Source organism: Pyrgilauda ruficollis, unplaced genomic scaffold, assembly GCF_017590135.1.
Source record: "Pyrgilauda ruficollis isolate IOZ18807 unplaced genomic scaffold, ASM1759013v1 scaffold83, whole genome shotgun sequence".
In the NCBI taxonomy this organism is placed as follows: domain Eukaryota; kingdom Metazoa; phylum Chordata; class Aves; order Passeriformes; family Passeridae; genus Pyrgilauda; species Pyrgilauda ruficollis.
The window spans coordinates 2,175,566-2,200,585 of record NW_024530266.1 but is presented as its reverse complement, the minus strand read 5'-3'; the positions used below and the strand labels follow the sequence as shown (position 1 = coordinate 2,200,585).

The window sequence follows — 25,020 nt, the reverse complement described above, 5'->3', positions numbered from 1 at the left end:
TAGAGTGTTGCTATCTCAGATTGCAGAGATTGCAAACTGTTAAGGAATAAAAGCTCCTGCATTCCACCTTCTCTGCTGCACTTCAGATTTAGGGGAGTTATATGCAATTTTTGAGTTGGTCCCTCTTTAAAAGGTTTGATGAAAACACAGGTTGTTCCATTACTTCTGTGTAAATATCACAAGTTCTGCAGGTAACTGGTTCATCTTTCTGACCTCCAAGTTTTATGAGGCACAGCCCCATTCTAGCAGGCAGAAACAACCATTTCCTCTGTTTTTTTTTTTCAATCTCGCCATTGAAGGAGGCAGGGAGAAAGTTGTTATCTTCACACAGGATCTGTTTGTATTGTTTTCATAATGTATTTCTAAGGTTACATTTCTCTTGTCCTTCCCTAGATGCCAATTAAGTGGATGGCTCTGGAGTGCATACACTACAGGAAATTTACCCATCAGAGTGATGTGTGGAGCTATGGTAAATCTGCACGTGATTAGTTTAAAAAGTTGTGTCTTTTAAAGCATTAAACCGAGTTGTGTTAGTATTGTTAAAGATATCCTCTTTTCTCAAAGGAGTTAATTCCAGAGGCATTTGATCTTCAGGTTTTGGGGCTTTTTTTTCCCTTTAAATGTGTAACTCTAAGCAGCAATTGTTACTGTCTCCTGTGTTACTTCCCTGCTCACTGAAATATATTATCATGATGTTCCCCGCTGGGGTGAGTGCCTCCAGGTCTGGTCTGGTAGCAGTTTGGCTGATTATTATGACAGAAGAAGACCTCTTTCAGCCTAGCCATGGATTCATAAAAATACAGCTGCAGGTCACAATTTTCAGCAGTCTTTGAAAAGCTCAGCTCTAAAAGCCATGAATGTCAAAAAACATTTTCAGGCTTATGGGACTTTCTCTACCTAGAGTCAGATAAAAGGGAATTTGTCATAATACAGAGCAAATATGGCAAGGGAAAGAAAAGGAAGAGACAAGCTCTCCAAACTAACTAGAACAAGCATCCATTTAATTTCACAGATAACTTGGGAATTGGTGAGCTACACACACAGAAAAAAAGTAATATTTGAGAAATGAGGTGTTCCTTCAGTGTTGCTAATGGCTATTCAGATGAGCTGTTTGCCACATCTGCTGAGGTCTCTGCCTGTTTATCAGGTACAGCTATTATTAATAAAATCATGTATACCTTTGTAAATGGAAATTTGCAGCAGTATTGGGGGCTATGGAGTCCTATTTCCATTTTGAACCAAAAGGGTGTACAGCTCTCTTCATTACTCACTTTTACCTGTGGGTAGCAGCAAAAGACACTGTTTGCTGTGGCTGGGTAGCTGCCCTCTTCTAGTCAGCTGAAAAGAGCCTGGGAGAGTTCCATTGGTCTTGTAAAGCTGCTCTTTCTCTTCAAATTCTGCATACCCTGGATCACTCAGGGAAAAAAATATGCCTTCATTTATGAAATTCATTTTATATGCAGGAAGCCCACAACATCTATAATCAGAAAGGAAAAGACCATAAACATTTGACAGTAGTTAACAATATTAACAATAGTTATTTAATATCAGCAAGGAGATGAATGAGGGTGAAATAAATGTGGTTTACTCATGTGGTAATTTTGCCCATCACTTTTCACATTAGCATGACAGTTGTCAAAATATGGTACTGATCTGAGGCATGCTTAAAATGACCTTTGCAATTCAAATAAAAGTTAAACAAAACAGTGTGAGAGCAGCATTTTCAATATTTAAGATTCTGTTCAGGCACAAATTCTTTTACTTATGATATATGATCTTTATTTCCAGCTCTGAAGCCAAAACAAATCCTATGGCTTTTCAAAAAGAGAATCTTGGGTCTGTAGTGCAGCACTATCATAAACTCAGAAGCATAACGTGATTTAAGGGAAGAAATGATAACAGTGGCTGTGAATGGCTTCCAAGGCAAAGCCAATGACCTCGTGCTACTCAGTGCTGTACTTTTGTGGGAAATTTGTGCTCTAATTTAGGGAACATCTGTGCTTTTTCCCCTTAAAATAATAGAGTGGATCAGGCACTCATTTCCCTTTTTGATAAAAGAGTGTGATTCATTCTTTTGGTATTGCACCCATTTACTTTACCGCCCTTCATTTGTCTCAGACCTTTCTCATGTGCCTCAGGTCTATCATGCCATTTCTCACACCAATAAAAATGAGGGAAGTTGCTGTTGAAGATTACCACAAAGTGCTGTTTCACCACTTTCCAGAGTTTTTAAGTGGCAGACTGTCATGGTTTAAGCCCAGATGGCAGCTAAGCACTGTGTAGCCACTTGCGCAACTCCTCCTGTCCCCCTGAAACAGGAGCCTCCTCCAGCCAGGTCTCAGAAGCTCTTGGAGATATGTTTCACACCCAAGATAGCTGAGCTATCTTAGAAGGCATAAAATCAGCAGGATAGCTCCTGTGGTAGTGTTGGAAACAAAAAAGTTTTATTAAAAGGCAAAATAACAAACTCTTTACAGAGAAAAACTGATCCAAGTGCAAGAGGCCCTTCTGCTCCTGGTAAAACACCTCACAAAAGCGATTAGTTTCTTTGTTCTCTTCTTTTTCTAGTAAATTGCCCAGGTGGGACTTGTTGGCTCCTGTCCAATTGGCTATCCTTAAGTTTGAGTTGAAATCCTCCAGGTCCTATGAGATGCCTTTTCACCTAATCAAGGAGAGAAACTTCTGGGCTTCTTTCCTTTTTAAGAGGACAAAAGATAGTTTTGTTACTTCATCAACAGGGGGCATATTCTTATATCCCCTCAGTCCAAACTTCAGTTTTCCAGGCACTGGTGTAGAAGAAAAGATTGCAGTCCAGAACTGGGCCAGGCACTGGTGAAGAAGAAAAGATTGCAGTCCAGAACTAGACTAGGCTACTCTGCTGTGAGGGAATCTCAGTGGTGTACCCCAAACACTGACACTCTTTCTTCTACCTAGGAGTGACCATCTGGGAGCTGATGACCTTTGGTGGGAAGCCGTACGATGGAATCCCAACTCGAGAGATCCCTGACCTCCTGGAGAAGGGAGAGCGCCTGCCCCAGCCCCCAATCTGCACAATTGATGTTTATATGGTGATGGTGAAGTGTAAGGAATTGTCACTTTTGATATCCCTGTGCTGCTTGCAGGAGGGACCCTGGTTTAGAACATTTGCATAGGTAGTCTCTGACAGAGCTGGGAAACAGGGCAAGCTGCTGCTGCAAAACAAAACTGCCCAAGATACTGTAAATTCTATTTAAACACTGTCTGCACATCTGCAGTTTTGCAATTGTTAGCTATGAAGGGCCGAGTTAGCTCAGCCTCTTATCACTGTCAGATGTTATCTCATATTCTTGCTGTGAAGTCAAAATTGTATGATTGTTATTGTAAACCCTTGTCATTTCCATGACAATTGATTCTGATGTAAAAAAGATAGTATTAAAAATAATTATGGCACATGGATACCCAGCCAGAGAAAGCTGTGAGGAGAAATCCCATTCCCAAATATTGAGGAAAGAAATCACGAAGGCTTTATTGTTAGTAGCAAGAATGACGATGGCAGTAGTAATAATAAAAAGTAAAATTAATAGAAGAAATGCTACAGAGAGGATTATTTTTTATCATTCTTAGTCCAGTACAAAAATTTATGAATATTTTTACTCTAGTAAAAAAGGAAAAAAAGTCTGCACATGGTTTCTTCCAACTTTTTTATCTCCAAGATACCCCCCCTCTAATGACAGTATCCTCCAAGGTTATGCTTCTAATTTAAAAAGAATTAGAAATATCTCTCTGATATTTCTGGCTTAATTTAAGTGAGATTAACATACAGACATCTCATCCATCATATATACTCCTTTTCCTTTTGCTTTGTACACAAAAGCCCTGCAAAAAAAAGGAAAGGACAACTAGAAGTAAATTAAAGTATCTTCTGAAAACAGTTGTACAGTGCTTGGAGATGTGGAAATTAAATTGTGCAAGGGCTTTGCTGAGTGCAAAAATGTACCATGTGGTGAGACACATCCTTAATAAAAGTCAGTCAGGGCTGGTATCCAAGTGTGCAAGGTGGAGAAAATTGCAAGGTGGTGTTGCTGTCTCTGGGACAGAGCGGAGCCCAGCAAATTAAGGAAAATTCCATGCAGTAAGGAACAACCTAGCCTGGCCAAACCCAGGTCTTTCCCCTTTTGTGCAGCATAGAATTCTAACTTTCCATTCTTCTGGGTTCTTTATTGCAACTTTTCTTTGGGTCAGAGCTATCAAATACTTCAAACTTGTGCATTTGAAGAAACGGAATTGTTTCCACCCTTAACACTTAACTGTTTTCTTTCTCTTCTTTCATCCAGGCTGGATGATTGATGCTGACAGTCGGCCAAAATTCAAGGAGCTGGCTGCTGAATTCTCTAGAATGGCTCGAGACCCTCAGAGATACCTGGTAATTCAGGTGAGCAACCCTGCAGTATCACAGGGGTGGGTGGGAAAACCAAGTTTTTCTGCAGCACCCAACTGTTAGGGGTGTTGGCTTTGAATGTTTTGAAGTGCAAGGTGCTCTTGAGCCTAAAGCAAACAGTGACCATGGCGTTATACAAGCATGGAGTAGAACGGGCAGTGTCAGTATCTCAAAAATAATGATATGAATAATACAACACTCTGAAATTCATTCCCCAAGCTTGTGTTCATGAGCACATATACAGTTTCTGCCTTCACAAGCTGCTCAGTGCTTTGCATTCCCTCATGAACAAATTACAAATTTCATCCATTGGCAGACAGTGGATCTATTTTTAGACCAAGAACTTCCTTGGTTCTAAACTTGATTAGGATTAGTCTTTTCCCTGCACTGCTGAGGTCACAAGCAGGATTCTTTTCACAGCCTAAACATGAAAGTTTCTTAGAACGCAGAGAGTTGTATCACACTGGTACCTCTAATGCTAAGGAGGAGCTTCCCTATCTGTTCTCCTCTGAGCCCCTCTGAGGGCTCTCGAGGCTTCACATCCCTGTGGCAGGGTTGTGAAGGTTTCATCCTTCATGGGTTCATCTCCTGAAACTGCCCTATGGCAGCTGGTGAGTACAGGTAGCTGGAGCTGTGTGTGCAGGAATGTGTCCTTCCCTAATTCTGTGGCAGCCTAGACCTGTGTGTGTGTTTATTGCAGCTCAACTCCAGCCACAGAAAGTATAAAGTTCTCAGGTAAGGACCCACTGTGTGAACAGTTCAAAGGAGAATGAAAACTTAAAGGTGAGGTGATGGTGTGTCTTGGTTTGGAAAGATAGGTGTCTGCTAAGGAAGGCAGGAGCCTCCCCTGAAATGGAAAATGTAAACCCTGTCCCTCCAAATTATTATAATTTTGAAATTAAGGGTCTCTGAGGCAAAGATATGGGAATAGGAATAACAGTTCTCTGTTAAAGAAGAAAATAAAAATAACGTAAAAAATGCAGTAATACAAAACATCAGTGCCGAGTCAGAACATGCCCTGACCCCCTGTGTGTCAGGGTGGTGGCACAGTCCCATTCCATGGTGGCTCAGCCCTCCTGCAGTGCCAGCTGTGGTTCTGCTGGAACAGGGATCCTGGACAAGGGTGGAGTTTTCCTCTGAATCTCCAGGGGTGTGGAGATGGGCCTGGTCTTCCTCTGGGAATGCAGTGGAAAAGGCTCCTGTGGTGTTCCCAGTGTCAGATTGTATCCAGGTGGGAATGCTTGGCTCCTCCCCCTGGGCAGAGCATCTGCCAATGGGATGATGGAATTTGATCAGCCATGCAGGGACACTCCTTGGCGATGAACAGAAGAGATCGCCTGGAGGGAGGATTGGTTGTGGGGGAGATAAAGAAAACTGCCCCATGAACAGAAGAGAACTGTCCCAGCTCTGACAGATGGTGATAGAATGCACAGCCCCAGGCGCATCTTGTACCCTAAGACATGGTGAAACACCAGAGACCAGAGCATGGGATAGTTTGATCCAGGGAATGATATTCTCATGCTCTGTCTCATGGTGTATCTGCTCCATTTCATGGAGCACAGGGCAGAGGTGCACTGAGCTGATCCTCAGCTCCACACTGACGTAAGCATTCCTCCTCCAGAAGGAAAGCCTCCAGAAGTACAGCCAGTGCCACTTCATGTGTCCCAAATGGGTCCAGTGCCAGTCCCACAGTGTGGTGTTTGATTTCACTGGGTAGAGCTGCCAGCTGACTTGTGGTGCATTCCTGCACACCATGAATCATCCTGCCCCCCTTCAGCTTCAGCACAAGGGAAATATGGTTGGAAAGTGAAATATGGGTCAAGAGGAATTTTGGTGCTGAATGAGGAATTCCTCTTGCAGTATTCCCCACTGTGGTAAATTGTAAGTTCAGCTGATTCTGGAAAAACCGTTCTGAATAAATGACTTTATGCTAGACAGGACGTGTTTCCTTATTCCAAAGAATGAGAACGAGAATAAGAATATCCTCTTTCCTCCATTTCTGTCCCTGCCCTTCCCTCCCCTGTGTTGCAAGGTCTGGTGGGTGTTTCACCCTCTCCCCAGTGCTCCTTGCAGACAGTGTGAGCTCCAGGAGGACAAAGCAGCATCACTGCATTGCACTGGTGCCTCTGCCATCAGCACTCCCCTCCCTCCCTCCCAGGTGCAATCCACAATGACAGAGCTGCTGTTGAGCTTTTAAATGGGTCTGTGTGCACGCCACAACACAGCCATCATCATTCCCTGCTGGATTCCACATGGGCCATAATAATTCTTGAGGACTGGGAGGCCACTGTCCAGCCAGCCAGTGGAGTTTAGCAGTGTTTCTATAGGGTAATAGGTGTTTGTGGCATGGGCTGCCTTTTGTGGTGTTTTGTGGCACCAACAAAGAGCAGCCAGGATTTCCCTCTCCAGTTCCTAGGTGTTATTTCAAGGCACTGTTGTTCCCTGGTTTGGTTTTTGTTGTTTTCAGCTCTCTTACATTCTGCAGAACTTTCCGTACAGATAAGAGAGAAATTTACCCTCTAAATCCCTTAAAGTACAAATTTTTTAACAAAAAAACAAACATCCAGACACAACAGTTTCCTTGCTCATTCCCCACCCCTCCCTATTTGAGGCTAAATAGCTGAGATATTTCACAAAATATGTCAGAACTTGGGTCAGAAACTGATCTTGTATGGGAAAAAGAGAGAAGAAAGAATAAAAGCTCAATCACAAGAATGCCAAAAGCATGGTTTTGTTTGATTCATACAGTTACTCGTTTTTGTCATCATATTCCCAGTTAAAAAAAAAAAAAAAAAAAAAAAAAAAAAAAAAAAAAAAACCAAAAACAACACAAAAAAACCAAGCAACAAAACAAACCCACAAATTATGTGGATGTAGTGCTTTTGAACAAACAAAGCAGCATGTGTGGTCCCTGCAGCCTGGCTGCCAGGGCAGTAGGGAGGCTAAAATTGTCTTTTTGGGAAGTTAATCCATCTTTTGATGTTTTTCCTCTCTCAATACAATCTGTTCAGGGAGATGATCGTATGAAGCTCCCAAGCCCAAATGACAGCAAGTTCTTCCAAAATCTTCTTGACGAGGAAGACCTGGAAGATATGATGGATGCTGAAGAGTATCTTGTTCCTCAAGCCTTCAACATTCCTCCTCCCATCTACACCTCCAGGACAAGAATTGATTCCAACAGGGTAAGAGCAAGCTCTGGCAGAAAATATTGGTTATTATAAAAGCACAGGTGGAGATTTAAGTACACCAGACAAACAGAGGCCAGTACTGCCTTGGGAATTACAAGCTCCCATTGTAAGGAGAGTGGCTATAAAAATGTTGTCACTGGGCTCCCTGTTCATTGTGCCTCAGTGAATTCTAAATTAATAGCCCAGCCTTGAGTGAACAAAGGCTCAGCTTGAGCTGCCTGTCCTGAAAGCACAGCTGAGGCTCCCGAAGTCAAGCAGTGCTGCATCTGCGCTGTGACGTGGCCAGGAAGTGCACAGCCCTGGTGCTGCCATCCTGTTCTCTTGGCATTGAAGTAACTGAGGGCAGCTGGAATATGCAGATAATGTAGCTTTTGTGAATGGAGGCAGATTTCCAAGCCAGCCCCTTTTCCTGTTTGCATCTGATGCTTTCATAGCCCCCTTTCCCAAATGTGTGTTTGTGCTGAGCACATGGCAGATGCTGGCAGGCTGAGCTGTGCACCCTCCCTGTCAGGGGAGGAGATGCTCTCATTGCACATGGGGACTTGAGGCACAGAGAGTGCTCAGAGGAATTCAGCTCACAGAACTCCAACCATCTAAGGGAGAGGGATACAATCTGAGGTCTTCCCCCAGACTTCATTTCATGGTACTGGAGCAGCATGGGTGAACACTGCTGCCTACCTGGGGCATTTCCAGTGGGATAAGTTCCTTTCTGGAGGTGTCTTTCTCTACCCACTAATTCCTGACAGCTGCAGAGCAGTGTCTGCCCTGCTGTGGGAGCTCTGGGGTGTTGAATCCTGTTCCATATGTCTGTGCCCTGCTGCAGGTGAGGAGCTAAGTCAGATGTCTGGAGTCTGTTTTCCCTCCTCTGCCTGTTCCTGTGCTTGGCTCCAGCCCTTCAACATTTCACTTGCTGCCCCTTCTCATATAACTGAGAGATGGTGAAATGCATTACTAATGTGAGGGCATTCACACAGGCATCAGGTGTGTTTTAACTAGAGACTTGCTTTCTCTGCAGCCTCCTTTTGGTCCAGAATCACAGTTTAAATACTAAGTATAGTCCCTTTGAAATGCTGCTGTTTATTCCTCATGATTTAGACACCTTTTGGACTCCTTAGCTGAGGTGGTTCCAAATTCATACCCTGAGAACAGCATGTGGGAAAAGGTGAGTGAAAGAGCCAAGTGTATAACCTGAGCCAGTGTCCATGCCTTGGCCATACCTGCAGGAAGCTCTTTACCCTCTCCTGAGGAAATCAGAGCTTTCTGGGAGTAAGGAAGACAAAATCTGATCTTAATAGTCAGTTTGGAAGGAAATTGGTGCTGTTTTAAAGGCAAGGAAACTGGAGATGTCTGGATTCATGTAGCATTTCTCTTGCATCACTGAATGACAGTGAAGTAGGGACAATGCACAATTTAACAATAAGAGAGAAACTTTCTTTTTGTGGCTGCAAGAGTGAATTGATGGTGATCTGAAATAAGTCAGCTTTACTACCAGCTGTCTCTGGAGGGGTTGTTTCCTTTCCTGCCGACTTCTGAGGAAAGAAGAGAAGGACAGCAGTTACCTTTGGAAGGTGCTTATTGTCACAGGGATGTAAATCACTGGAGCTCCGTTTGCCACAGTGGAGTACTGCCACTTAAACCAACACGGGGCTGAGAGGGCAGGCTCTGACACAGTGGCTTTGTTATATTCATCCCACTCCCATATTTGCTGGAAACACTGGGACACATTTAAAAGATGAAAGGCTTAGTAGAAAAATGTACTTGCTTTTTCAACAGCTCCCTTTGCCCTCTGTCTTTGGTACCAGCGCAGCTGAGGAGCCCACTAGAGCTGAGGGGATTCCAAAAAAAATCCGAGAGTTAATATTCTGAAAGATTTATTTACAGCATGTTATTTGGGCAGGCCAGCATGGTCACTGGGATATTCATGGAATGAAAACACAGGCATTTATTTCTAATATTATCATTAGTAGTGGTGGTGTTATTACATGAAATTTTAAATAACTTTCACAAAGCCTTTTCAAAGCACACCATTTCAGCTGCCTGCACACATGTGATTTTGAGCTCAGCAGAGCTGCAGAAGAAGACCCCAGGCCTTATTTTTGCCATACAGAGAAACTCCATCACATTCTTGACGTGACATCTCCTTTCCTCAGCTCACAATTTCCCATCTTGGTTTGAAACTGTGATCTTGTACCACTAAAGACAGTGGGAGCTTTGCTTTGCAATTCAATTTAATGACAGTAGCAAGACTACATGCTCGTTTCAGTAACTTGCTGGGAGCTTTTCTCTGGCATTACAATCTAACATTTAAACAAAGCTGGAATTACCTTTTGCCAAAAGTTTGCAGGTTATGAGCCAAGTTGTCTGACCCAGATCAGACAGAGAGGTCAGAGAGGGCTGAGCTGGAAGCCCTGCACTCCTGGTTTCCTTTGCAGAGGTGTTTTCTGGAGGTAGCATATGTGTGCAGAAAGCCACATACATTTCTTTTGCCTTTGTGAAGCAGTCAGTTTCTCAGTACACTCACTATTCTTTTAGTGAAGATTGATTTAAACATAACACAATCACCCCTTTAAGGTAATAGTGCATCTGCTGTGCATAGCTCAGTACAGATGGATGTCAGCTACAGGAATCACATGGAACTGAAATGCTGTCAGAGCTCTCTATCTGCACTTGTCTGATTCTGTCTTGGTGTTTCCTTTGGATAGTCTCTGATTTATGCTTGTTTAGCATAGTGCATATTGATATTGCACAAACTCATTGTGGTGCTGCTGCAGCCATGGACACCAAATGAAAGGATACAGCTGAGGTAGTTTGTGTTCACTGTGTCTGGCAAATTGCATTTTATGGGGAGATTGTGAGGCAGCTTGGTGAAGTAAAACACACAGACAAGAGCTACATGGTCTCCATGACATTTTCAGGGAATGAGAAGCATGCTGTATGTCCCACCTTAGCTGTTCCAGTGGCAGGTTTAGTGGCCAAGGAGTCCATCAGGGCACCGTGCTCCTTCTGTGTGCTGGCAGTGTTGGTTGAATGTTGCAGCAGCACAGCTCCATGGGGACAGAGGCAGGCAGGAGGAAAGCAAGCAGGTCACAAACCTCCTCACACGTAGGCTTTGAAGTCAAGGAATATCATCATTGCTGCTGGTAATGAAGGGATGGGACTGTTTTTGGGCTAAGAACCATTTCTTGCTCAGATAAACACCAGTCTCAGAGGCCAGGAGATTTTAAGGGAGCAAGCAGTCAGCCACAGCTCAAAGCAGTCACAAGTTCTTTGTTACTAGACAATATATAACTTTCTAATCTAATGAACAGTTGCCACAAGGTGTATTTTGCTTTTCTAACCTATCACCTTTACTTATTCTTACTGCACTGTGGATACTTTTGTCTAACAGGCTTTTGTTACACTTACACTCATATGGTTCAATTATAACTTCTAAACTCTTAGAAGTTAGAACTTGTACTTACAGCACTCTCTAAGAACTATAAGTACAAGAAAACTCTACAGAGTTCTTAGACCTCTCTTCTACTCTGTACAACCACACCTCTGCATTATAAACCCTTCACTATCTTATCAATACAGTTTCTTACTTAAGGCATATTCTTACTTACAGCTATAGCAACATAAATTTATGATTGTTCTACTTAATGTCTGTGTACTTTATTTTTGCATCAATCCAAGCTCCTTACAAGGCTGCAGATTAAACTCTTCAGTGTCTGTAGATATTTCTGTTTTTCTGATTCCCACCAAGGAATAAAGGAAGAACAGGAGCATTTATTTTCTCAGGAAAGCCCTGTGGTGGTCTCAGGTCTAAATCCTTGCAGCTTCTTGGTGGGAGAGGCAGCACTGGAGGAGACTTGTGTAAAACACTCCCACCCATGGGAAGAAAAGTGCTATTTGGGTGTGCATTAACACCTGCAGTGCTGCAGCCCCTGGATAGAAGACTGGGGAGAGGGAAGGCTTCTGGGAAGTTGCCAGCTCCCCAGGAAGTCTCACATCCTTCCTCCTCCAGGGGTTGCACAGATTTATGAAGCTGCAAGGCTCAGACACAGCTCCAGCATTTCCATCACATCCCTGCTGGCATGTCCTTGGGACCTACCTGTGCTGCTGGGAGCAGAGCCCTGCACAGGCTCTGACACTGGCCTCTCTTGTGAGGTCCACTCTGAGACTGCTGCAGCTTTTAAATAAAAATTAGCATCCTAAGCTAAATTGAATTCTTTCATTGAATCTGAAACTCTTCAGCTGCAATTTTGTCTCTGCCTTTTTCCAGTTTTTATTTTCCACTGTCCAGAGATACTCTAGAAAAATAGAGTTTTAGAAGCTCTGTGCTTCTGAGAGATAAGCTGAATCCTCAGCAGTGTTTCCATGAGCACAGGACCCCAGCTAGTGCTCAAGTGTCCTGCATTCCCATCCATTAGAGGATTCATTCAGGTATTTGTAATGAGTGCTGTCCTGTGTGTGCAGAGATAATGCTAATACAGCAAGCACTCTGTGTGCCCCACGATGCTTTTTGCTCTAATCCTTGGCTAATTCCTGATGGAAACTGTCTCTACTGTTTATTGATGCTGTCCCTGTAATTTTATTCCATGCACTGTACATCATGGAAGCACCTGCCAACCCTGCAATTAAATATGAAGCAATTTTTTTCTTTTTCAGAGATGTCTAATCCATATGCCCATGGAGACTATCCTGCTTGGCTAAAGCAGAGTGTGGGACATTGGGAGCCAGTTTTCAGTTCTCTGAGCAGGACCTGGTGTGCCACTGCTGCAGTCCTGGCGTGGCCTTAGGTCTGGTAGTGCAGCATCCTTGCCCCTTGGCAAAGCCAGGAGGGACTTGTGGTTTGACCATGGTTCCTCTTGTGTCCAGGGCGGAGCAGCACCTGCTCCCCATTTCTTTTCCTGTAGGAGAAGGAAATGAGGTGTCCCTGCCCAAGTCATTTCTACAGGTGTGTCCTGGCCATATGGGACTGATGGCAGCAAAACTGCTTCGTCTTGAAGTTAATCCAAAATGTATGTGAAGAGACCTCCAGGCTGTGGGGGCCACTAAAGCATTTTGTCCAGCCTTCTGGCATAGCACAGACAAGTGTCTCTTGTCTCTTAATTTCTGCATCAAGTGCAGAAATTCTGTTTGAGGTAGAGTTTATCTTTTAGAAAGATTGTCTTGATTGTGTCAGGTAAGATGGAAAATACATCACAGTCTCAATGAATGCTGACTGTTTAGCAATGAATGCTGACTGTTTAGCAGGGTTTGGATCCTGTTCCTGCCTGCCATGCACAATTTTTTGTGGTAGATCTGAGGAGCTGCCAGCTATCAGAAATCTCTGGTTCTCATGGTGTGATTCTTGGGTTGTTTTGTGCAGGGCCAGGAGCTGCACTTGATCATCCTTGAGGGTCCCTTCCAGTTCAGGATATTCTGTGATTCTCTGATTCTTCTGCTTAATAGGCTAAACAGGATATTACCATTTGTATGTGTTTGCTGTTCAATGATGACAACACAGATGTCCTTTTTTTGTTTGTTTGTGGTGTTTGCCACCTTTTTGCTTCTGCAGTATCTTCCCAAAAAATAATATGACCAAATCTTCCCCTAAATTTGATACCTCTTAGGGCAGTCTGTCAGGCTGTGGTCTTCTTTAGCTATTTCTATCCCTTTTCTTTAATTGCTACTCCTTAAAAGGTGATCAAACACTCTGAAATTCTTAGTAGTCATTTTTTGCCTCTGTCACTTCCTTATGCAAGTGTGGGAATAAAATCTCCAATGCCAGAACAGATGGTCTTGTAAATGAACTAGACATTGATTCAAGCATTTCATGGTGTTTCAGATGATTACACTGAGTAACTCTGTATCAGCTCTCTTGCTTCTTTAAAACTGCATGATTACTTGGAGAAGTTTGCATGAAGCCCTTCTGTGTGTTTTTTGCTAAACACTACATTTTGTGTTTTTCCCTAGGAAAGTCTAAGCAACTCCTGCATTTTCTGCCTTCAGACCTTTAGATTAATTCTGAAAGTCCACCAACTCCTTTTCAAGAGCTCCAATGCCCATTTTCTGCTTTCCTAAGTTTTAATGACATTCTGGTGGTAGGAGGCTCCTGTCTGTTCTGCTCTGCCTTTTGCATTAAGCACTTCCACAGAGCTGTTAGTGTTTAGCTGGTGTCTGGCACACCACCACAAGTATTTTACCTATTTACTTTTTTTGTTCTGGAAAATTCTTCTGGGTCTGTTTCTCGTCTTTGTTGAAAGTGTGGATAGCAGCAGGCCAACCTTGTCCATGAAAAGCAGGAGAGGAACCCAGACTAATACCAGTCAGCCTAATTTCATTGCTCAGGGTGAAGAGGTACTGAGAATAAGCATGCAAAAATACACTATAAAATATATTGCATGAAAAATTATTTTGGTCTTAATATTTTACATAAAAAGGAAAGCTTCTTACAAAATATGTGTATCTAGAACTGGTGTATTTAAATACCTTTTATTTAAATATGTGCTTTTTAAAATGTGCTAGTCTTGCTAGAGGAGAAAGGAAGAAAATTCCTATGGAAGACTCAAATGGAATAGATAATTCCTGGGTCTTCAGAGAGAATTCTTTGAAAGTGCTTTACTGCAATTAGTTTCTTGCTTTGCAGCCAGGCTGGCTGAAATCAGTGATATCTCTCAAGGAGTAAACCCTTCTCAGCCTGAGCTGATTATCAGGACCAACTGGTCAAATTAACTCATGGTTTTGCAGGGAAGTGCCCTAAAACAGGACTTTTAAAAATGTTGCAGCTGTTTTCTGGCTTCTGTATTCAGGCATATAGCTTTAGAGTCAGAGAAGAGTCTAAAGAGTTAAAAGGCATAAAGAGTTAGAGACTTTCCTAAAGAACTGGATGGTATTTTGGCTTCTACAAATTGTAAAATGGATTAATAACAAAGCCAACACCTCACAGTACCTTCTGTAAGCTCAGTGGAACTGGTGGGAGAGCTGGAGCTGTGCATTGCTTCCATCCCTGATGTGTGACATGTAAATTCATTGAGCTTTAATATAAACTGGTTTAAAATCAGGCAGCATCTGCTTGATCCATGAATAGCTGCTGGCTGTGCTAACAGTAAAGAGAGCTCACAGCTGATCCATTTTCTTTTCTATCCTGAAAAGAAGAAGTCAATAGATACAAAAAGAGTAAGTAATAAATATTTTTACACTGCACTGATGAGGCATTCTTGGAAAACAGCAAGCTAAACAACTCTACATAATTCAGTAGATGGGAAAGTGGACTGAGAGTCAGGAAATAATTATGAGAGCCGGGAGAAAATTTTTTCTTTTGTGACAAGATGTGAAACAGAAATTGTTAGTGGAAAATATCCATTTGTGAGGAACACTATTTGTGGTTTTCTTAAAATAGTAAAAGCACCTGAAAAATACAAGGGGGCATGATTTGCAAGTGCACCAAGCAGAGCTGCAGGGAGTTGCAGCTTAACAACTTAAACAGCAGTCTGGCCCCTAAAGTGGAGAGGGCTCAGTGTCCCAGGGCAGTGGGACTCCTGGGATAATGCTTTGGGAGGACTTCCAAGTGGCAGGAGGACTAGAGAGCATCCTGTAAATAAATACTGTACTTTCTAAACATAGATGAAATGGAGCTAAATGCCAGCACAGCCTAAAAAATGCCCTTTGTTAGCCAGAGTAAAGAGTCTGCCATCCTTGTTGAATGCTGCGGGAGGGGAGGGGAAAATAATTTTCAAAGCTATAAAAAGACTCTCCAAAAGATGCAGTTGGGAGAAGTGGGAGGAGGCACAGATGAAGTGTAGATTTAGAATGTTGAAAAATGATTATTTTATCCAAATCAGCTGGATGGTTAGTTCTTTTAGACTATTATTGCCACCAGAACCTCAGCCCTGCTCTAAATCAACTCAGTATTTCATCAAGAAGCCTATTCTTTGCTTTAAGAGACCAAGAGTGCACAATTATGGGTTTCTTTTCCCCCTTGCATAATAAAATTGGGAGATTATCATCAAGTTTCTATTCAGATTTTAGGAAGGCTTTTTTATTTTATTTTTAAAACTCATCTTTGTCTGTAAAAGCTCCCTGTTCAGGCCAGCATGTGGCAATGATTACTGCTGTAAAGGCTTCGATGGAGATGTGCTCTATTTCATTCTCAATGAGGGCTGATGGCATTTTGAGAGGCTCAGAATATCCTTTGATTACTGTATAAAAAAGGCTGGGGAAGATGGCAGTGCAGCATGCACATAGGAGGGGGCTGCTGCTGCTCCCAGCATCGCTCATCAACTTTCTTTTGTGCCTTTCTTTTTTCTATTTTTTAAAAATGTTCTGTCTTCCATGTCACAATCAAAAAATCATGGGCATGTTGTGGTTTTGGTCTCATTCTCCATCCTTTGCCTGTTTTGGGATTTGAAGCTTGAGGTTTGTACAGAAAAGGAGATGCTGCTGCTCCTGTGTTTTGGACAGCCCAGGAGCAGGAGCAGTGCTGACCCCTCTGTCCCACAGGGAATTGTTAGAACAGGTGGGAAATGGTACCTCATCCCTTTCAAATTGTGGGGAATTGGCTCAGTGCTAAAAGGTGCCATTTACTGTAAAGTGTCTTGGAGAGTGTATTAAAAAAGAGTGTGACAGAAAGCTAGTCATGGGTGACAGGAAGGATGGGGGAATCAAAGAGATGGAAAGGAAAAGATAGGCAATGCCAGCTGTCCCTGTTCCTGCTCTGCTCTCTGTTTGACACTCAGATGCATTAACGCAAATAAAAGGCAAAGGGAATCCTTGCATCTCCATCCCTGTGTCATGCAGATCAAAGTGCAAATTGTGCCAGGTGAAATCCGTTTGCCAGCCTCTCTGAAGGTGGGGTGGAGGAGGGATGCAGGTTTCTGAGCTCCAGAGAACAGCTGGCATTCCAAGCCTTTGGTGCCATGCAGCAGAATGCTTTTATTTCCAGCCTGGGTATGAGGCTCAGAGAGAGCAGGCTACAGAAAAGCATCTCCCCTACCTTCTCCTGTCAGTGTAGCTGGATACTGAGTTTTGTGTCCAAATTCGGCATCTCTTAAGCGATTATTTTCACTGGCAGGATTGTCATCTTTGACTTCTCTACTTGGTGAAGTGTTAGACTGAAAATATATGGTTTATATCTGGTATTTTCCAGTAACAGCACAGGAAATTCTCTGTGCTGTGTATGGGTATATTGTTTCCCATGCCAAGATTTTGTTTGTGATGTATGCCATTTACTGTTCACAGTCCAGACTAAATTATTCCTAGAAGGCAGTTTGGGTGTCCCAATCCATATGGACTGCTCTAAAAGAGTTAACAAGTATGAAAACAGACAGTTGTTATGAGAGAAAATGATTCAAGAGTGATGATTTATCTGAAGCTAAGTTGGTCAGTACTGAGCTGAACCCAGGGGGCCAGTGAAACACCCAGACTGACTTTGGACAGGTTCAGGGATGTCTTAAATCCACCATTCTGCCAGGACATGGCTGGCATATCTCAGCCTATGGGAACTGAGTTAGAGCCCAAGCTGCCTGCAAATCCTACCTGTCCTCTGGCAAACAGAAACCAGAAAAAATTCAGATGTAGAAAAAGACTTAATCTTTGTTTCTTCTATTTATTTTTCCCCTCTCTGATCTAAGCTGGATGTTTTGTATCTCGATGGTGGAAGCAGCAGTTGTTGGAGACTGGAGCAAACTGATGCTTACATTGTTTCTGTACTTGTGATCAACATTTAAGTTAGAACATGTGACACATTCTGAGAACAGGTACTGCTGGAAAAGGGGCTGGGACATCATCATTTCCCATAAAGATTCCCCAGTCCCCAACTTTATGGCCAGGGAATGCCAGACTTGTGTCAGGTGCTGTGAACCATAGGGACGGATATGTTTGAACCTTAACAGCCCAGGGAGGCATCAAATCCTTTCTATTTATACATGGCCTTTCTCTGAGCAGGGGCTGGGACCAGAAACCCCCAGAGGTCTGCAAAGCCTTCCAGCAATTACTGCACAAACAGCATTCCATTGAACATTACACAGTGATCTCATGGTGCATGTTTTTCCCTTTGATTTTCATCTCAGAAATATTTGCTGTCTGGAGCAGGGCAGAGTAATCTGCAAATTCTGTGGAAGCAGGAGTGCAGCCAAGCAGAGGTGGCTGTTCTCCTGGAATGGTCTTTCCTATTTGAATTTCAGTTTGGATCAGTTGTAAAATACCAGGCTGCTCCCTTGGAATTTGCTTGGGGGCTGGTGGGACACTGTTGTGTGCTCTGCCTACAGCCTCACCAGACCATCCCAAATATTATTCAGATCCACTCCCATAAATCAGAAATTGTGGTGCTTGCAGCAAGGTCTCTTATCTTAGGAAGCTTTGGTTTGGTGACTGGAGCCTGGAAACTCCCTTGGTTTGAAATTAGGTCAAGAGTTTATGGGGAAAGAGGAGAGTGAGTTGTTTCTGGGGGGCACACAGCCCAGGACTGATGAGTGGTACAAAGAAGTGTTGCCAGTTTTTGCTGAAAGCAGATAATCATTGAGTTGCCTGAGGCCTGGAGCACAGGATGCCCCTGCACAGGACTTGGGAGCAGCATCCCAGTGGCAAGGCTGCAGTGTTTTACTCCTACTCTGTGTTTGGTGCTTTTTGTGAAGGAGAGGAGGAGGGAGCTGGGTTTATGCACTTTGAGCAGTATCAGAGTGGGCTCAAACGTGTGTGTACATTCATGCTGCCAAAGTCTTGCCTTCAGCAGAGAGAAATCTTTCAGTCCTGTGTAGAGTTTAGCAGGCTGCTTAAGAGCAAGGAACAGCAGTGATTGTGCAATCCTGTCAGCAGTTCTGTGTCTGGCCAGGAAAACCAGTTCTGCAGCAGCAAGGGGGCTGGACACGACAAGGCTTTGATTTTGTTGCAGTTTAAAGATGCAGCCAGAAAATATTATGTCCCTGCTATAAAGGAGGAGATATTTACCTTCAGGAGATTTTAGAAGCAAGGAATTGGAAAATTATATTAATGAATAGAAAGCAATAACACAAGCCAATATTCACAGAAATGTTATTTACCACTCTTGGATCAGGGCTCATTTTACACAAATATTGGCTGTTATAACAGCTGATGTGTCACTGGTAGTTTGTACAAGAGGGCCTTGGAAAAAAGCTTTAGGAGACATTTTCTTGGATTTCATTCCTTCTCTGCATGGTCACGTTTTTGCCTAAAATTCAATCATGTGGTGTACAGAATGAAATCTTGGGCATTTCTGGGGAGGGCTGCTCGTGGGCAGTTACAGAAGTGAAGCTCGTTCCGGGCTGTGATGAGTTCCCCTGTCAATGGATGTGTGCACTCCACAGCTAATGGGTATAACTCACATTACAGCATCAAAAGGGAGCTAGGATTGATTATTTTTTTTATTAGTATACAAGCTGAGACTTCTAAAGTAGGCTTGTGTAGTGAGGTCTTCGAGCAACCAGCCACTAAGGTCTCTGTCTGTCTCAAAAAGGCAGAGATGATAATTCCAGTGAGACTTTTAGAATCAGAAATCCAAAATTCTAGAGCTTTTCAGTGAAGCAACACCTGCTGATTTTTTCAAAATAGTATTTAAAATGCAAAAACAACTCCACCCCACCCCCCCCGCCAAAAATCAACAAAGTAAATTGCATTTCACATACAAAACAAAATGTTCTACCTGGTAAAATCCAAACATATTTTCTTCTCACAGTGTGATTCATGTCCTGACCAATAAGAGTTGTCTGAGGGTAATCTTGGAAGCCTACAAAATTATGACCGCACATTGCAATTACCAGTCAATTTAAGCACACTTAAACATTTATATTAAATTTTCAAGCCAACTAAATGGCACCACGGTTGTTTTCTTTGCCTCCTGTTCTAATGGAACAGCGGCCACAGGGTATCAGCTCATGGGGAAAAACAGTAAAGAAGTAAAAAAAGTGCTGACAGCAGTGGTGGAGAAGAGCCATGTGTAAGGTTCTGTGGTAAGGGGTGTTGCAAGACAGATATGTTTAGTACAGCACTAAAGGGGAGGCATGAAAAAACACAATTATAGTGATCTTAGCTGGCAGCCACTGACTGGAAATGTTCTTGTCAGCAAAAATAGCAACACATTAATGGCAGTCCATTGTTGGTGACATCTTGGGACAGGGCTGTGCTAAGAGGGCCTGTTACTGTGTTCTTGTAGTTGCAGAGGATGTATTTAAATATTAGAGTCACAGCCAAGAAGAGCTAAAGATAGGGCAGTGGCTTTGGCCTTTTGTGCTGAGGGTGGAGCAGAGCCCACAGACACATAATGCCATCCTGGAACAGTATTTTTTTAAAGCTGCTAATCTTCTAAACTTTTACTGGCAGAGGGGTACAGCCCTGTGTGCAGAAGTCAAGCCTATTGGTAAAAGACTTGCTTTTCTAAGACACACAGCTTCTTGTTGGGGGTGAGGCATTTGTCCTGGCTGAATTTGAATTTTGGGTCCAGTCAGGAAGTCTGACTGGTGTGCGTGTTTCTCCCAGTTAGCTCATACAGCTCATGTAACTTGTTTGGTTCATGTGGCCTCTTGTTATGTATCCATCATCCATTTTTCTTTCCTATTAGAGTGAAATTGGACACAGCCCTCCTCCTGCCTACACCCCTATGTCAGGAGTAAGTATTTCACATTCAGCCTTCATCTTTCAGGCTTTCCTTCTTTCTTCACTATTTTTTTTCTTTTTCAAACTCTCTTCTCCTGCATAAATGACTCAAAACCAGGTAATGAAGTGTACATATAAGGAATCAAATAGTTAAGATCTCCAGACTCAGCCTGGATTCGTGTGCAAACTCTTAAGGACCCACACCCAAAACTCTGACAGCTTTTCTTGAAAAAGGTGAAAGGTGAAAGGCTTGGATGGATCTGTACATCTTTCCTTCCTTTCTGTAGGCCATGATGATGCAAGTTCCTTGCATGTCTGTGCTAACAAGCAAAATCGTAGGTTGAGTTAAACCATTGAGTTGAGGTTCAAACACCGTTCAGCAGCCTGAAATGCACTTCCTGATGGAATTCCACATGGTGTGGGTGACCCCATGATTCCCACCACAGGACACACTCGAAGTATCACCCAGAATAAACAGAGATGATAGTGGTTTCTATCCCCAGTCAGGAAGAGATTTCCCAAACATGAGGTTTAAAGGGCTTTGGTCAGAAGTCAGGGGAGGTAGCCAGAGTACTAGAAGAGGAAACACCACCTTCACCTCTTGCAGCTGTGTGTGTCCAGCCTCCACATGCCTAGTAAGAGACAAGTTTGCCTGCCCCATTTCTATCCCCACTGAGCACTGCTGGGCAGATGGATGCTTTGTGGGTCCACACCAAAGCCTGGAAGCTCAGGATGGGCAGGGCAGGCACAGTCATGACTTGCTGTTGAAGCTTCTCCCCTCTGGAGCCTCCTTTCCCATGCTGTGTGTTCCTTCTTCCAACAGAACCAGTTTGTGTACCGGGATGGCGGCTACACTGCCGAGGTGCCAATGCCATACAGGGCTCCGGGCTGCATCATTCCAGAAGCCCCAGCTGCTCAAGGGGCCACAGCAGAGATTTTTGAAGACTCCTGCTGCAATGGCACGATGCAGAAACAGGTGGCAGCCCTGGCAAAAGAGGACAGCAGCACCCAGAGGTACAGCGCTGACCCCACCGTCTTCATTCCCGAGCGGGTCGTGCGGGGAGAGCTGGATGAGGATGGGTACATGACACCGATGAGAGACAAACCCAAAACAGGTAAATATTGCCTTTCCAGAGAGGCTGCTGGTCTAGCCTGGCTGCATTTCTTCTTTTTACATCAGCAGCTTTTCATCAAAAATGGCTTTATTTAGTTACCTATCAAGTTGAAGCATTCTGACTAGGATAATATTCCTTTACACGGGGATTTGGTTTTCTCTCCTTAATTTTCTACTTTGAAATGCTCAAGTGTGCCAGAATGTCAAAGCTAGTAAGTCCCCCTTTTTTTTTTTTTTTGGAGAAATAACAAGAGAAGTGCAGAAAAGCCAAGCCCCCTTCTTACCCAAACACAAATCTTCAGTTATTTCCAAGGAAAGGATCTATCTTCAGCCAGCCATAGTCCCAACTTTGATTTGTTTATTGATCTTCTTATTCTTGGCATTGTGCTTGGTAAATGTCATATTGAACCTATCACAGAACTGATACACACAGCTGGCATTTTATACCCAAGAGAAGTCTAGGATTGAAAGAACAAGATGTGCTTTAAAGAGAGTATCACTGCAAGGGGAAGATTGCCTAAATCTGTGCCTGCTCAGCGTGCTGCACTTCCTAATTTGCCCTCATTCATTTCTTCCACTTTAAGTAATGTTAGCAGTCATTTAGATGTAAGGGGATGTGTCATTATTAATTTGCTTCCAAAGCTTTGCATTAGCTTTAAAGAAATTAATAAATGCAAATGTAAATGACAAGTCACTGGTGTGTTTGCTAAGAATTTGGAAGTCACTTGTCCTTTGTGTTACATGATGGAGGAATGGAGGGAGCCCTGGGGCTTGACCCATGGCAGTAGCAGTTGTGGGAGCCTCCCTTGCAGTGATTTGCTTTCAGTGTGAGCCCACATTTATGTACCCATACAGGTGCACCCTGGGGATCCTCCGAGTTCTGCAGGGGCCACCTGAGCCCTCAGGGATGTGGCAGTAGCAGCTCAGGAGAGAAAGCAGCTCCTTCCTGACCCCCTGGGCACAGACACAGGGTTGTCACGGTGTGGCCACACACTGTGTGTTCCATGCCAGCTGCAGGGTTCAAATCAAAGCACTGCTTGGCTCTCATCACTAAAAAAACACATGTTCCTGCTATTCAGCTCATATTCAGTGACAGGTGTGGGTTCAGAGGTGTTCACTGGGTGTTGATCTTTTGCCTCTAATAGTTTTGGCCCCATTCTGGATGAAACCAGGTGACCCCTTGCACCAGGACTCTCTGTGGAAGTGTGTGCAGAGCCCTTGAGCAGCACTGTGCTGCTGGAAATGGGGTGTTAATCCACAGCAAGTGATTTGAGGCAACTGTAGCCTGCTCCATCGTTTTGCAGCTGATTCAAGGCTTTCTTGTTCCCTTTCCAGGGCTCATTTCTATAACCTTTTTTTCATAATGCTTCAAGGCCCTTTGTCCTTCAGGGATGGAAGGTTTTTAATCAGGAAAATTGTTCTGTTAGAAATGAAGCTGTCTTAAAAGTTAGCCCTTGGGGATAGGCTTTGTGCATAGAGCCTTAGCTAAGATTCCTATAGAGTTTTCTGGATGGAAGGACTGCAGAGCAGAGGGTTTGCTCATAGGTCCAAGTTTGCAGAGGCTGAAGTCATTCAGTGTGTTTGGGTCTGTGGATCATACAGCGAGAGGAAGTCCAGGGGAGCACAGGGGCTGTGGCTCAGTAAGAGCTGCAGCTTAGTTGGCAAGGGTGTTTGATAAGTCAGTCTTCCAAGGTGTCTGTTTAGCTTGTAAATACTTCATTTTTCACAAGTGTGTGTTCAACACAGTTGGCTCCTGATCCCATTTGGAGTTCTTAAAATGGCTGAGGGGGAGGAGGGTGCTCTAGTCCAAGTTCTTCTACACGGATGGATTACTACCACTCCAGGCTGACTTATTTTTTATCTTTCCTCAGATTACCTGAACCCAGTGGAAGAGAACCCATTTGTTTCCCGCCGAAAGAATGGAGATCTCCAAGCTGTGGACAACCCAGAGTACCACAGTGCTCCCAACGGGCAGCCCAAAGCAGAGGACGAGTACGTGAACGAGCCGTTGTACCTCAACACCTTCGCCAACACCTTGGAAAACACCGAGTACCTGAAGAACAATTTGCCAGAGAAAGCCAAGAAGGCCTTTGACAACCCAGACTACTGGAACCACAGCCTGCCCCCACGGAGCACCCTCCAGCACCCGGACTACCTGCAGGAGTACAGCACAAAATACTTTTACAAACAGAATGGACGGATCCGGCCCATAGTGGCAGAGAATCCTGAATACCTCTCTGAGTTCTCCCTGAAGCCTGGCACTGTGCTGCCCCCGCCGCCCTACAGACACCGGAATACCGTGGTGTAGTGGCTGTGCTCTCATTGAAGTGGAAAGGCAACCCCTTCTAGCTGCCTCACTCGTACTCTCTCGCTCCCCCTTTCTCCCTGCCCTTGACCCTCCTCCCTCCCTCCCTCCCTCCCTCCCTCTCTTTCTCCCATGAGCTTCCTCTTCTTGCCAGTTCACTCATTTTTGATATTTCTAAGTGAAAGGATGTCTTGGAGTTGGTTGCAGATTGGGTTGGGAGCCTGGAAGGAAGGAAGGAAAGAGACTGAAAGAAGGAGTGTACAACCTGGCCTTTCCCACTTTTGGCAGACACGGGGGTTGGATGCCCAGAGAAGCCAGGTGGTACTAGGAAAGGCCAGAGGCAGTGCTGCTGTTGAGCTCGTTCTCAGTGATTCAACTGTAGGGAAAGTCACAGAAAGGCTGATTTTTTTCAGCAGGAACTGATGAGAGTCTGTACAGCATTCCTGGAAATCTCCATGCAATTTCCATCAGGGTGAAAAATGGACAATTTTTATATCCTGTGTGATAGTGTAGTAATTGAGATTGAGAATCCAATTTCTTTCTCTAACACTTTCTATCCCAGCAACTGAAAATGGCTAACATAGCTTTTCAAAAACATTAAAATCTTCATTGTGGCTTTCCAAGAAATGATGATGTGACTCCCACATACAGCTAAGCCCCTCTTCTGAGCCACACCGTGATTTTGTGCCAATTCCCAGCCACAGAAACTCCTGCTCAGAACTGGTATGTGACATGACCATTTTTGTATGTGTGCCAACACAACAATCACTTTAAACACAAAACACCTTTCAGAAGATAGTAACAAGACCACACCTCCAATATATTCATTTGAAGCTAAAAACCAGGCCAAGAAATGAAGATTTGTATGCCAAAAGCTTTGCTTTCCTGTTTTATACCTGCTGGCTATGAACACTTCAAAAGATTGTCACTAATTCTTCCCTCTTTTTCTTCTTCATGGTCATGAAGGGAGCTGGAGATGCTGTCAGGCAACACTGAGGACAAGACAGAGAACTGAAGAGTTTGATGTTCTGTGGGGTGGGATGGGAAGGGTCCTTTAAACTGGAAGACAGACACTGGACTGGAGAAAACGCACATAGCGGTTCACTGGAAAGTTAGTTTGCACTTAACCTCTGATTTTATTTGAACTGTTTTCTGGATTTTGAATGAAGCAATATGGAAGTGACCAGCAAAATACAAAATAATAATTTTAAATTAAAAAAGAAATATAAATTATTTGTAAAGGATGACTGTGGAAATGCCAAAATGAAGCAAATCAAGTCTTTGGAACAATGTCTGCCACTTCTGAGAGGCCGATGCAGTGACTGCTTCAGAGAATACAGTGAGAGAGCAGCCAGCTCTTCCTGCTGCTCTATGAAGGACAGCAGAGCAAGCCCTGGAAAGGATCAGAGGAGGCAAATGTCCT

General features: G+C 43.6%; 1 protein-coding gene across 1 annotated transcript in view; it reads left to right on the top strand.

Moving 5' to 3' along the window:
- ERBB4 (erb-b2 receptor tyrosine kinase 4) overlaps positions 1-23,699 on the top strand; it is a 572,997-nt gene extending 549,298 nt beyond the window's left edge. Inside the window, exons 22-27 of the mRNA XM_041487708.1 lie at positions 394-469; positions 2,935-3,081; positions 4,314-4,411; positions 7,429-7,599; positions 21,002-21,293; positions 23,164-23,699. Coding sequence (XP_041343642.1) covers positions 394-469; positions 2,935-3,081; positions 4,314-4,411; positions 7,429-7,599; positions 21,002-21,293; positions 23,164-23,600 — 1,221 coding nt within the window. The 3' untranslated portion in view covers positions 23,601-23,699. The remainder of the gene's footprint in view (positions 1-393; positions 470-2,934; positions 3,082-4,313; positions 4,412-7,428; positions 7,600-21,001; positions 21,294-23,163) is intronic.
- The last annotated feature ends 1,321 nt before the right edge of the window (positions 23,700-25,020 follow it).